At 39.0% G+C, this 13,899-nt stretch overlaps 1 protein-coding gene across 1 annotated transcript in view; it reads left to right on the forward strand.

The window, feature by feature from the left end:
* Positions 1-6,545: 6,545 nt before the first annotated feature.
* The window catches only part of ADCYAP1R1 (adenylate cyclase activating polypeptide 1 (pituitary) receptor type I), a 101,905-nt gene continuing 94,551 nt past the window's right edge, over positions 6,546-13,899 (forward strand). The window contains exon 1 of the mRNA XM_010077686.1: positions 6,546-6,596. Within this exon, the coding sequence (XP_010075988.1) occupies positions 6,546-6,596 (51 nt within the window). The remainder of the gene's footprint in view (positions 6,597-13,899) is intronic.

Raw genomic sequence — 13,899 nt, forward strand, 5'->3', positions numbered from 1 at the left:
TTAATTTAACAGGTTTACACACACCTGCTGGCCCACAGTAACATCTTGTGTGTGCTCTTTGCCCATGGTGAATGCAGGGCAGTGAAGCTTAGCTTCCTGACAAAACTAACCCAAAACTGAATTGTGCCGCCTTGAATTTGATGTGAAGCAAGAGGCACATATATATTTACTGTGTATCGGTTGTATCATAATAAGTTTGTAAGCTGTAAAAAAATTATTGTGTGTCTGATTCCTAAAAAAAAAAGAGAAAACAAAGCAGCAGGAGTATACGGTTCTTCCTCAAAAATAATAGTGAGTGCCACAAGGAGCTATGCTAGCCTAAGCCAATGTAAGGTCTGAAAGTGAACAATATGTTTGTTAGAAAAATTTGCAGATGATCAAGAAATGAATCAACTCTTCAGAAAGTGTAATTTGGGATGTATTTCTTGAATTGTCTGAATGACACTTATTAAAAACTGTTCTAGAATAGTTTTGAGAGGGTTTTTTGGTAGGAAAATTCTATCAAGCTGGAGGAATAGGAAGAACAAGAGGTGTCAGGTTATACAGAAATGATAAGGAGTGTACTTTGTAAGGACAAATTCTAATATTCTTACATCGTCAGGGAATTTCAATTTAATTGAAACCACTCAAAGGAAAAGAAAAAAAAAACCAAAAACTTCAGCAAAATTATAGTCAAGGACAGCTGAAGTAAAACATGCACGGAAGTGATTAGGCTGTGTTAACAAAAGGAATAGCGATAGTACTGAAAGTAAGAAAAAGGCCATGACATAGACGGAAGTCGGTGTTCTGTTTTGCTTACTTTTAGTGCTTTAGTGTCTTAAACTTTAGAGATGGAATTTTCACTGTTTGCCCTCATCAACCTGAATAAGCAGAGGAAAAGAAAAAAAAGTCTTTCAAAGCAGTAACTCGCATTGTCCAAAATTAGACACCTAACATTAGGGTACAGGAATTTCTTGCAACTATTTCCATGCAAAATTACTGCTAGCATTGTATCCGCTTTTTAAAATTTTTTTTTATTTCTGAAGTCAAAAGCAACAATTTTCCTGAGCAGTGAAAACATTGGATATTAAAAGGGACTACGCGAATCCATCTGTCATGAATGGACATTTTGCAGCACAAGGCCCCCACATCAGTCCCTGTGTTAGAACCGTGGCTGGATGTCCTACAGAGTGCATCTTCCCTTTTGGCCAACTCTGCGGCAAAATCCAGGCTGCTGGTCAACTCTTTCAGGCAAAGGTATGACATTTCTGCCGAAGGTCCTCAAGAAATTCCTGTTTGACTGCAAAGAGCTGACTTGTCCCTTGTAGTGGTAAATCCTTTCTGAAAATCCACCCCTTAGACCTCCCTGATGTAATTGCCCTTCAAATCCTGTTTTGTCATTGACAACAGACATGGTGAGTGGAAACAAGGACACCAGGGACCTTTCCAGTTAAGCACACAGGAGGAAAAAAGGGAATTAATGTCTTCTTGGTTTTTAAAAGAAAGACAGAGCCAAATTCTCAGCTGCTGTGATCCATGCAGATACTTTAATGTCAATGAATTTGCAAAGATTAATCAAGTAAATGAAAACAACCCCAAATCTTTAATCTCCAAGAAATAAAAAATGGTATATTAAAGACAGTAGAAAGGCCGTGATGTTGTTCTTTTTGTTTGCCTTAATAGGATTGCTCTTTACAGACTACTTTCTATGGGAATGTTTAGAGCTCTTACTGTCTGGTATCCAGTTAAATTTTATTTGAGTTTTTCTGTTACCTTAAATATTTCGGCATCAACTTATTGACACCCTAAACAATCTAATTCCTTCTCAAGTCTTTGTGGTAGGTCAAACTTCGCTGTTTTGGGTTTCATATTGCTAATCCATATACTTTAGAAGAGACTGGAGGTGGGATTGTTCTGTCCAAATGTAGATATCTACAATGTAGATGTCAACATAGGAGCTAGCTGTTAAGAATTGCTTTACACTCATGGGAGAGAAGTAGAAAAATTAAATGAGACAGTTAAAATAGGTCAGACAAATATGTCTATTCCTCTCTGCTGACTGCATAAAAAGAGACTTGACAATGAGCCCATATGTGAGCATGCATCTTCTAGGTTTCTAAAATTCGGTGACATCTCCTGGGTTACTGAAGGGTTGCTTCCCCAACTCTGCATGTTTCTTGCTCTCAGTTGACATGAGGAAGATTCACCATGCCCTTTAATATAAATTGTGAAGCTGGCGTGCTACATTTGGGACGTTTTAGGAGGGAAATCATAAAATGCACCAGATTTCACACCTTGTATTGAGAGCCTAAAGAAGATAGGTAGAGTATCAACTACATAATGCCCTGTTCATATGTAAGCCAAAGATGTCCATCTAGCAATCCTTGTGCCATAAGCAGCTGTGGAGTTCCCTTCCCTGGGGAGAATTTGGAAATGCCGAGGGACTGATCTGTGAGCCAGAATGACTGGTGATGGCTGGAGTATTCTCCTCGGCATCTTCTTTCTTTTGCACCTTCATTCTCCATCCATGTTTATTGCGCCTAGGGGAACACTCTTCAATTCACTAGGAAGTACTGGGATAACTGTGCCTGGAGTGGGTGACTTTGCTGCGATGTAGAGTATTCAGTCTGCAAAAGCTCAACTGATCCGGCACATTTTCAGAAGCTTTTAGATTTCCACACTTGTGTAGTAGCTCACTCATGGTACAGCAGAAGGATGTGGTGTGCAGCCTTGACTAGACACTGAATTAAGATTAATTAAGTAATGAACTCACGTTTGGTCACCGCTGGTCTAAGCGATTGTGAGTCAGCTTTGAAATTTATTGTTTTCCTCTCAAATCACTGGCACACATCCCGGAGGACCACAGGTTGTTTCTTTCTTTTGGGTGAGATCTCAGTAGCAGCTCATAACTGCCTTATAAAGCCACTAAACAACCTCCTTCATTCATCCCACATGGGAGCCTGTCTGAGGTGCTGTATAACAATTTCACCCATTAACTCATATGGTGAGGTTCGATTCTTTTAAGCTGTGATTCTTTTATGCCTCCCTGGGATTAGACACATCCTACCTGGAAGGGACTCACTATCCTTTATTGACATCATATTGTGCACTTGACACTTACGGGCTTCTCATGGTGCAATTCTCCTCACCAGCCTTTAGGCTTCTATAACACAGTCAACATATGAACTAAGCACTCGAGTCCCTTCTGAGATAGGGGAAAGAAACAGGCACTTGCAGCAGAAGATGTTTTGCCAGAGCTTTTCCAATCTGCCCTTGAAGTACCTATGATTCACCGCTAAGTAACACGAAGAATCTACTGTGGCACCGAACGTGTCTACAGTAGACAAATTAATCGTCCACCTTCATAGATGATGAATTACTTTCTTAAACCATCATCCAACTGACACAAGTCTTTTTTTTTTTTTTTTAATTTCTGTATTTCAGCCATGCTTTAAATAATCTGCTGAAGCCCATTGTATTTTAGTAACAATCAACTGATTTTCAGATTCTCAGACACCTTAACAGCTGTTCTGTTTCACTAGATGTAATTGAAGGGTTTTTTATATCAGGGAACTGTATATGCATAACCAAAAGGTGTGACCCCCATGCTATTGACTATTCTGACTTCACTAATTTCAGTTACGGTAGCAGATGTAGATAAAACAGCAATGAGAAGCGTCAGTGTCTATAACTTCCTAATGAAATGACGGGGTCTGGCTACCAGTGACATCAGAAGACAATATGATAATTCAAGCTTCCCTGCCAAAGCCGATATTAATGCATTTATTCCTCTTCCCAGTACTGAATGGAAATGGAAATGCTTTATAAACATTACCAGTATTTTTAAAGAGTTCATTTTTCTAGTAAAACATAGCTGGTAGGATCTGTTTGAGCCTTTTGCTGGTAATAGGTGGACTCTGCACCTATGTATCTCACACATACTGGGACCTGCTAAACAATATATACAGGTTCTGCAGCAGGTCTGGGGCACAAAGTTCACAGACCTGGTAGTCATTATTACCTAATAAACGCTTGAGTCTCTACAGAAAATATGAAGGCTTCAGTCCAGCTTTTGATGCAGGTTTCCATGACTACCTTGAAGGCAAAAATGAAGTCAATCCTTTTACTTTCTCTGAAAAATGTGAAAGAAAGGCAATGAAGCAGTTTGCAGATGTTCTTGTTGTCTCTTTAGAAGTTTCTTTGAAACTAAGATAAACCAGAAAACATCCACTCTCCACTTTTCAAACCTGGTGAATGCCGGGTTAAAGTAAAACTGTATTTTCATACATTTGAAACAGGGAATTTTAAAGATCGCTACTTTTCCACTGGGTATCTGTCAATGTGTTTACTCAGCCATCTCCCACTTTTCTGTTGTATTTAAATTGTATTTTCAATGCATTATAGTGGCAGAATCCAAGGATAGAATTAAATCTCCGTATTATCTCTGTTTTTTCTGGACTGGACTGCATGCAGGAGTGTAAATTACCAAGAAATAATTTCAAATCTAAGGTCTGCTAATGCATCTGTCTGGTTTTCTGCTGCTTCAGTTAATGGGGTGACTTTCTTTCTCCAACTCCTCACTGCTGAATGTCACCATGGATGTTTGCTGTCTTCCTCAGCTGAGATCTTATCAGTCCCTCATTATTTGATAAACCATCAGAAACACAGTTAAGTAATTAAATTCTGTACCAGAGCAGAGTGAGAGTGACTGATTGAATGAGGATGGAAAGAAGCAGATCAGTTTAGAGGGAATTTTATGAATCATTTTTCTCCATTTAGTCAGGGTTTGGATAGAGAAGACAAAAATTTAGAGAGAGATTAATTTTCCTTTTTGATTTTTTTAATTGAAAGACTCTCTCCTTTCTAAATACTGATGTCTTGGCAGTATGTTGCAGTCAGTATAAAAATCGAGTGTCCCCTTATTGTAAAAGTTCTTTCACATTTGCCTTTGTCGTTCTTTTATTTACTCTGTCTTTGGTCTGTTTTCTTCTCAGTCTGTTTTCCTTTGTTATATTTCCTTAAATTCCCTCTAATATTTCAGACGTTTTCCCAACATACCCTTATTTTATTCTTTCTCTAATTGTTTGTGTGTCTGGTATCCCTGACTTGTTGTTATCTATGATCCCTTTCTTTTCTTCCCTCAAACATTTATTTACATGTTTAGACATTTCTCTAGCTGTGAAGATATACATCAGCTATGGTTATGCCAATGGAAGTGATAGGTGGTGACATGTAGGAAACCTACATGCTACAGGAAGATTTTAAAAGGGATCTTTGTATTCAAAGGCTTCATTTACACTTGGAAATAAAGCATGTGGGCGACAGTTCTCTGCCTCTGAGATAAACTGGTGTGGCACAGCTCATGCCCATGGGACTAAACTCTCATACCTTCCTAAGCAGAGAGGCTGGACCTAAACCACTATAGACATTGCCAAAGGACCTCTGTCTGAGCTTATCTTGGAGGAATCGGGTCTATAGGGTAGAGATAAACTGAAGGGGATCCATCTCAGAAGAGAGACCACTGGGGAAAGAAAACAAATACATTTGAAAGTATATCTCCATGCTAAAAACCTGCCTGTGGGTAGGACATCAAATGAGACCTCTGTGTCACCCAGGTGTCAGTAACTGAAGCAGGATTGTGTTTTAAAAGGCAATGAGAGTTGTATTCATCCAAAGATTGAGACAGAGAGGTTGTCTTGAATGAAAAACTGCTTGAGGAATCATCATGACCTGGACCGAGTGGGAATCTTTAAGCACTGGGTTATGTCAGGAGGTGCTAGGACAGAGCTGATGTCAGGCATGCAATTCTGTTGATGTCCTGGCCACCTGTCTAGCTCCTTGGCAGAGCCCAAGCAATGGAAGTCACAGATATGCATGACACTGTCATCTGTGTAAGTCGATCTTGTCCTATGTCATAGCTGAATCTTTAGCCTGACAGTACAATTCTTTCCTTTGCGCCTCTGTTCCTCAGGTCTCAAACAGCTAGCAAGTTGTTAACAATCCTGGTCATGGATTTTGTTGTTTGGACAAGTGATCGCTGGGAGTAAATCATCATGTCATACCGTCTCCTAAAACACCCCCAGACAGTTGTGCTTTTGAGACACTACTGAAAATTGTGAAGGTCAAATCATGACTTCAAAAACGAAGCAGTTAGAACCTTGTTCTAGTTCAAAATAATCCAGCCTACCCTTTCCTTTGGGTACAATTTAGGTCTTTGCAGCTACAGAACCTGCTTCGGTAGTTTCTGTGGTACAGTTTTCTGATCATACAGACATGTCCTTTGGCTTTAAATTAAGTATCCAAGACCATCTATTGTAGCTGCAATACACACAAGTATGGCTGATCTCTAGTATGTGCACCTCACAGTTCAATTGTTGGGTTCTCGCTTTTCTGTCAATTTCTTTTTCATTCTGTTCCATATTTACAATAATTTTCTTCTTTTGTTGCAGAGATCTGAGCCTTGACGTGAAGACCTTAACAAAAAGATCTGCGGAGAACCTGTGCTTCAGCCCTAATAATAGTATTAAAAAGAAAAACTTGACTGAAGTTCAGAATTAAGAAAGAAGATGGTCATCAACTGGAAGATCTGCTTCTTCACTCTCATATTGCTTCCTATGGTAAGAAAATATGGTTTTATTTACCTTGTACTGATATAAATGCATGTTCTTAAGGCCAGCACTTGCTAAGACTGAAGGATCTGTTGTTGGCACTGATTCTGGTTTCTTCTGTGTGGCCCCATCGGTCCAATCTCCTTTGTGGATGCAATAGAACTGTGATCATTGCTCATCCTGTAGAAGGGCAAGTCAATTCCTTAAGGGGATTTGTTCACTGTTTGTATCCAAGATTAAAAATACAATAAAAAAGTAATAATTTAAAAAAACAAGTAATAGAGCTCCTGTTTGAAATCCATTGGTTTAAGACTTTTTCCAGGTGGAGGGGATAAAATTAGAGATTCCCATCAGCCCTGTGAAACATAAGCCTTGAGTTATTTCACAGTGTTTTTAGATGCTTCCATTTTCAGAGGGCCAACTTTAAGAAACCATACAGTGTAGCTCTAAAGATACAGGACCTCAAAGTCTTTCATCCTTTTTCAGAAGATCTTGGACTCTTTAGGAATATCACAGGGATTTATTTTCAGCATAAGTCTTTACTCACTGAGCAACATGCTATCCCATGAATCACTCGGTCTTAACACGTGTCTGGGAATTGTAACTCTATTCATTGTCCCCCTACACATTGTGGGAGTATCTAGCCTCCCATAACAGCCATAAGACAACAGAATAAAGCATGATTTTTCACTTTGTAACTGTGGGGAACAATACCTAACCCCTAGAATAAGCTCATCTTGCATTTCAACCCAGTTGTTTGCTAGAGCATTGATCATAACCGTGCTTTTCATCACTTCTCAAGAAGCATGGCACAGAAGGATACTGCGGCAAATAGCACTAATATTGAAATCCTCTGTCTCATCCTTATTAATAGCCTTCTAAAACTTCCATGTGAATGCTTTACAATTGCTTAATATACAGATATTCTCATGTTGCTGCTCTTTATTAGCCAGGTATTTTAAAGCATTCTTGACATACATTTTATTTTTATTTTAAAATAAAAATGATTTAATATGACAGTGATGTGACCAGAGTATCCTTTAGCAGTTTTTACAGAGTTTCTTGCTCATCCTGTATCAATTGTGTGACCTTTTACAATGCACAGCAGTCAGCATACAATGCTTGTCTTTATAAAAATACACATTCTTTCCTCTTAGGTATTATTTGGAGATCACTTTAATTAGCTGCATATCTGAAATGTAGCATTATTCAGCTTAATTTTGTAGAATAGAACTTAAACTGGTAGTGTACTTCTGTTCCTCCAAATGATATAGTCCCTTACCGTATAAATATCTGGTCTTTGAATTTCTTTCTAGTCCATGATTCTTCTGATTATTGCTTAGCTCTTCTGGTCAGGTAGGAAATATTACTTATTAACAAAGTGAGTATGTTTAACTTTTGTACTATATCTCTGAAATAGTTACTCTAGACTTCCTCTAAGCCAATGTGGAGGGAAAAAAATCCCGTATTTAACTCGTTTCAGATGCTTTTGTTAGTATGAGATTCTTGTCTTCTTGACTGTAAAAGGAGGTTAGCTCAAACTGAGATGCTGTTTTTTCAAATATACATTACATTACATAAACACACCTTGTTGCTTCTAGTTTGAGACCCAGAAATGACAACTGTCATGTCTCAGTCTCTTAGGAGTTCTCATCTTTTTTTATGTTCTTAAAAAAAAAAAAAATTGGGAGGTGTCCCTGCCCATGGCAGGGGCTTGGAACTCGATGATCTTTAAGGTCCCTTCCAACCCAAACCATTCTGTGATTCTGTGATTCTGTGGTCCTACAGCTGAGCCAGGGACAGCCTCAAAGTTTCCTCACCAGGTGAAATGGAAAGCAGATTGGTAGAGCTGCTGAATTCCTGGGTAGGAATATGCAAGCACATTGTTCAGACTGGAGCAAAATTAATTAAATGGTCATATGAATGCAAAGGCAAACACGTTTTCTTTTAAATGACCGGAGATCTACAGCGTTTCAAGATTTTTGGTGTTCAGCTTGAGATAGGCAAAAGGTGTGTTCTTATTTAGAGGTGAACAGATTTTAATTAAGGGAAATAAATGTGGCTGAACATATCTCTTGAGCTTTCAGACGGATGACCTTCCTGGCAGACGCAGAAGGACAGCAAGTTTCCAATTCCTAGCATTTCAGGGCATAACTGTGATCGCTGGGCTGGATAATTAGTGAGCAGCTCCAGCTTTTGGAGAGAACAGCTCTCTAATGAAATACTATGAAGCAAACCAGAGCTAATAAGAATAAATGTGCTTTTATATATTTGCTGTTTCTGCAATGTTTATGGTCTTGTTTATGAGTGAAAGGTTTTATCATAGTCTCTTCCAGGAACCTAGGTACTAAAGTTAATTGTATTTTTTACGCATTAACTTGTGTGTATGCACACACACCCCTTTGGTTAGTGAAGAAACTTAGTCTTATGACAGAGATTGTACCGTAGTTTGTGTATAATATTCATTCTTTATTACCTCCCTGAAGTTTCTTTCCTGGAGCTCAGGAATGGTATAATGTTATTTATGGTTCTTCCCTTGCTGGGATTCTTTTGTCATGCTTGTGGTAACACATTTTCTCTCCATGGGGACACACTTTTTCTCTTCGAGCCACCTCCAACACACTGTGCTGATATCCTCAAATTGGTACTTTTCTGTCATGCAGATTTTCAAATTTTTTACCAAGGGAGCAGATGTGACTTTTAAAAAGTTTCGAGTAAATTTGAATGTCATCCTAACCTCCAAAAAACTTCCTAAAAAAAAAAAAATCTTCTTTTACATTGCTTTCCTCTAAACACATCTGGTATTGTTCAAGAAATCTCCAGTTACTCTCAAGGAGAGCTACTCTTCTCAGCAGTTGGGATTGATCCCCCTTTACACCTACTTGGATGTGCAGTTTTTGGCTCATTTTAATCCCAGAAAACCAAAACATCTGGATCAACGTCCGCATTCATAAACAGGTCAAGAAAAGGCAAAAAAGAGGGCAAAGTGTATTAATGGGAAATTCTAGGTGGCCTCAAGTAGCGACTCACACCAGACAACAAGAAAATTATATGATAATAAATATTCAGAAATGGGCATGTTAAGACAATTCTGATTGTCAGAGACTAGAGAGGTTAGATTTTGCATGTGTTTAAGAGGTTATTTTCTATTTGTCTGTCACAAAGGCATTCCACTTTCTTTTTAATCGCTTGGGACTGAAGGTGGGATGTAGAAGCATGATACCTACTAGACTTTTAGAGGAATTCTTAAGCTTTATTTTTTCCCCATTTTAAATACTTTCTTAGCTTCCAATGTCTTTGTTGTGATTTAGTTGTTTTTAATCCACTTATGTTAGCTAGCCTGGTTATTTTCTGTCACTCTCATTCTTCTCTTTGCTTTGTCTGAGCATCCCCTCTTTTCGTTTGCACATCTCTTCATCCTACCCATTTTTTTGCTTCTGAATTTACTTTCACTGCCATTTTGATTGATTTATCATTCCATTAATCTGTGACAGTGAGCTTAGGGTTTTTTTTTTTAGTGGAAGTACTAACAAAAATAATGATAAAGTCATTGAGGAGACAGGATCCTAAACCGTGGTTCCTTTCTCTGGTTCCAAATGTACTTGAGAAACAATGAAATTCATGACTCACAAAGTTGGCTTAGTATATGAACTGAATTTTAAATGTAACTGCAATGCAGGTGTTCTAACTGTCTGTAATAATTCAATCAGATGTATTTCTTCAGCTAATACTTGGAATTTCTTGTGGATGCATTTTTAGTGTTGCTAAGCTTACATGTTTCAAGTGATAAGATATTCTTCATCATGTCTCAGCTGATAAATGTTCACTGACTTCCTATTTAAAAAAAAAAAAAAAGAGATGATAAAGGTGTAAGTGATGCTTTTTGTGTACCAGCATTGGAGTGTGATCACTGTGTGAGGGTCAGATGGGAAAATATAGACTTGGATGTGCAGATAGCATCTCGCAGATCAAAGAATGAAACCTTGATATGATTATGTTTAAGCAATTCATTAAGAGGTGAAGAGAGAAACTAAATCTGTTCGCTTAGACCCTGTTTACTGAAGGAGGTAATATTTCTCAATCTTTTTAAGGATGTATTTAGCCCACAGAGCAGAGAGCTGTCTGTGTCCTCCATTATTCATCTGTAGCTGTCACTTCCAATGCCAGGCTACATTCAAATAGGATCATCTACGTTTCTGTCTGTGTCATTTTTTAAAGAAGAGAGACAGCGTATTCAGACACACTGTTCTACTAGTTACTTTCCAACCCAGCTATGTTTATTAGAGCATCCATTTTCTGCTGCATCCCAAAAGCGAGGTTCCTCAGAGATGGTTGTGTTGGTCCTTGCTCTTTAAACAACCTATTTTTTCCATGCAGGACTTAATGAGACAGATTTAATGAGTTTATGTGCTTTATGATTTGTAACATCTCATAACCCTATTAGAGAAGTCAAGCTCTCTGTAGGATTGCGACTGTCTTTAACATAATGCAGTTGCATGGGACTTCCCCGTTACTTATGTAATGCAAATGCAAATATGTACAAATATAGCCAGGGAACTGCTGGGAATGTTCTCTGGAGGAGGAGGAACTCAACTAGCCAAGATGTTACTGCTGCTATAGCTTGTTCTTTTCAATACAAGGACATCGTGCTAGGGGAAATCAGCAGAATATAACAAACTCTTAAAATCCTTGTTGTCTTAGGATGTGTAATGTTGGGTAAGAGTTTTAAACAGAAGGTTCAGAATTTCTGGTAAGGTGTATCACAAAAAGCAGCTGAGAAAAATCAGTGTCGCAAAACGTTGACAGTGCCCTTGATACCAACCAGCTTCAAGCACCTTTCAGAGGCACAAAAATTAAGATCCCAGCTTCCAGATGGTTCTTAGCCTGTCAGCAAGGTGGGACAGGTACTTAAAGAGTGTGACAGAGTGATAATTATCTCAGGGTCATATCTCCACCTGAGACACCTGTAAATCCCTGGGTTTTTCTGAGAAAGTCTAGTGTGTTGACACTCTAAGATGCCTGAAGCTGGTGTGAGACCTTGATACTGTGTTGGTGCTCTGTCTAATATACTTGTATTTTTTATCTCGCCCTGGGGACTTCAGGTATCAGTTATGGTAATTGCAGAAGCTGAAGAAAGACACACTTGGTTAAAATGTTTTCAAGTTTATTAACCTTATTTGCACAAAACATGAATGACGACCAAAGAGAGAAAGTCTAGAAATAAGCATATTTTACCAACACGTGATTCACAGTGTTGTGGACAGGTATTTACGTGTAACTTTCCTTATTTTGTCAGGCAAGATATCTGTGTTTTAGAAACGCATGGCAGCAGGTTACAAAGCAGAAAATGGTAGTTCTACATTAATGTGTTCACTCTTTTGCCCTTGGTAGTAATAATTTCTGTGACAGGCAAATAATACGATGACAGTAGTGATTTAAGGGTATTAATATGATTCTTGTCCCTGCTGGTTTTGTATTCATGGGCTTGGAGGAACATGGGATGAGCAGTCAAATAACAAGTTTGGAAATAAAAAAAGATCTCTTAGAAAAGAAGAGCATTAAAAAGAAATCAGAATCAGTGATTTTTCGTGTTGCTCAACTATTAATATCCAGCCCCTGGAGGGATATTATTGAAGTCTCTAGCAAGTGTGCTGCTGGCCTGCTCCTCCTAGGGTTTGCTGAGTCAGCAGCCCAAGATTCACTGTGGAATCAGCTTGAAGCGATACCAAACCAAAGATACACTAAAAAGAGGGGGGGAAATGGAAGTAGAAGAGCAGGAAGAGAGGAAAAGAATAAGAAGAAAACCCATATTTGCATCACTGCATTGTTAGGGATTTAGTCTATATGTCCCCCTGTCCCTTTCACCATGGCTAGCTATTCTTCACCTTTGCTTCCCAGTCGGGGAAGCAAACACTCTGCTGCTTCTCAGAGTGAATAGATGTCCTACAGCAAGAACTGGGGCCTTCCTGAGGATCAAGCAGCTTGGCTGTAAGCCTGCCTGGGGGAGTGTACAGGATCAGTGCTTGCCCCAGGGCTACACACCACAAGATCCTCCAGATGAACTGTCCAGAGGTTGCCTCTGCGATAGCCGTAGGGTTAGGAAGTAGATGCAAGGCAGACTCTGCAGTGCTTCAGGCTACTTCTAGGGCTTCTTTTTCAAAGTAATAGAGACATGGTTATTTAATCAAAATCTTTGAGGCCTGTAAAAAAAACACTGCCAACCATAAAGCCTAAGTGTTGCTGTCGCTGCAGTCCCCAAGGGTACTGAAAAGAAAATTAGGTTTCACTCAAATTTTTGTTTTTCCATGTGGAAATCACTTGGAAGTGAGGATTTTGGAGATACAGGTCCCCTTCCATACTAAAATATGGTGATCTTTGTGATAGATTTGTTCTATGCCGTATAATGCTAGCTGTCCCCAAAATGGATAACATCATCTTCCTAAAGAGTGGGACCTGCCTCCGTACTCTCCTGTGTGTGTTAGAGTTGTGTATCTAACTGAGGTCAGCAAATGTACTTAGGCCAATATTTAGCCACCGAAATGCTGGATGTCTAGATTAAGATATTTACCTATATTAATATGTACGAATGATGCTTCTAGGAAGAAATGTTTTCCTGTGCGGGGGGTGAGGCAGTGGCCCAGGGTGCCCAGAGAAGCTGTGGATGCCCCATCCCTGGAGGGGTTCAAGGCCAGGCTGGATGAGGCTTTGAGCAACCTGGGCTAGTGGGAGGTGTCCCTGCCCATGGCAGGGGGTTGAAACTCGATGATCTTTAAGGTCCTTTCCAACCCAAACCATTCTGTGATTCTACGATTCTATGATTCTATAGTCAGTGGCAAGGGGCAGATGTTTCTAGCTATTGGTATAACCCATCCTAACCCTTCCTAGCACTCCCTTTACCACAGGGTCATTAGAAAATAGCTTAGACTAGGCTTTGGTTTCTTTAGTTTTTAGAAACTTCATCTTTATTGAGCAGTGTGTTACATTTAATTAATGTCATGGGGATGATGAATGGATGACACTAAGTCACTATTGCCCAATTGATTGTCTTCCATTATCAATATCTTGGGACTCATCTCCATCAGGTGTTTTGCAAGGTTGTCACAAATGCTGTTTACTACCTTTCCTGGAAGACATTTTTAAAAACAAATATTGAATGTGTGTTCCCGTATGGGTGAGGGCAGACACCAGTGGATCATTGCATCTGTAATTAAAAAAAAAAAAAAAACAAACACAAAAAAAATGCATACCATTAAATACTCCAGGATCTTGGAAAAAATGAAAGAAGATCCTTTATAGAGAGAATGGGAAAAAC

The sequence above is a fragment of the Pterocles gutturalis genome, unplaced genomic scaffold, assembly GCF_000699245.1.
Source record: "Pterocles gutturalis isolate BGI_N339 unplaced genomic scaffold, ASM69924v1 scaffold2118, whole genome shotgun sequence".
Lineage (NCBI taxonomy): Eukaryota > Metazoa > Chordata > Aves > Pterocliformes > Pteroclidae > Pterocles > Pterocles gutturalis.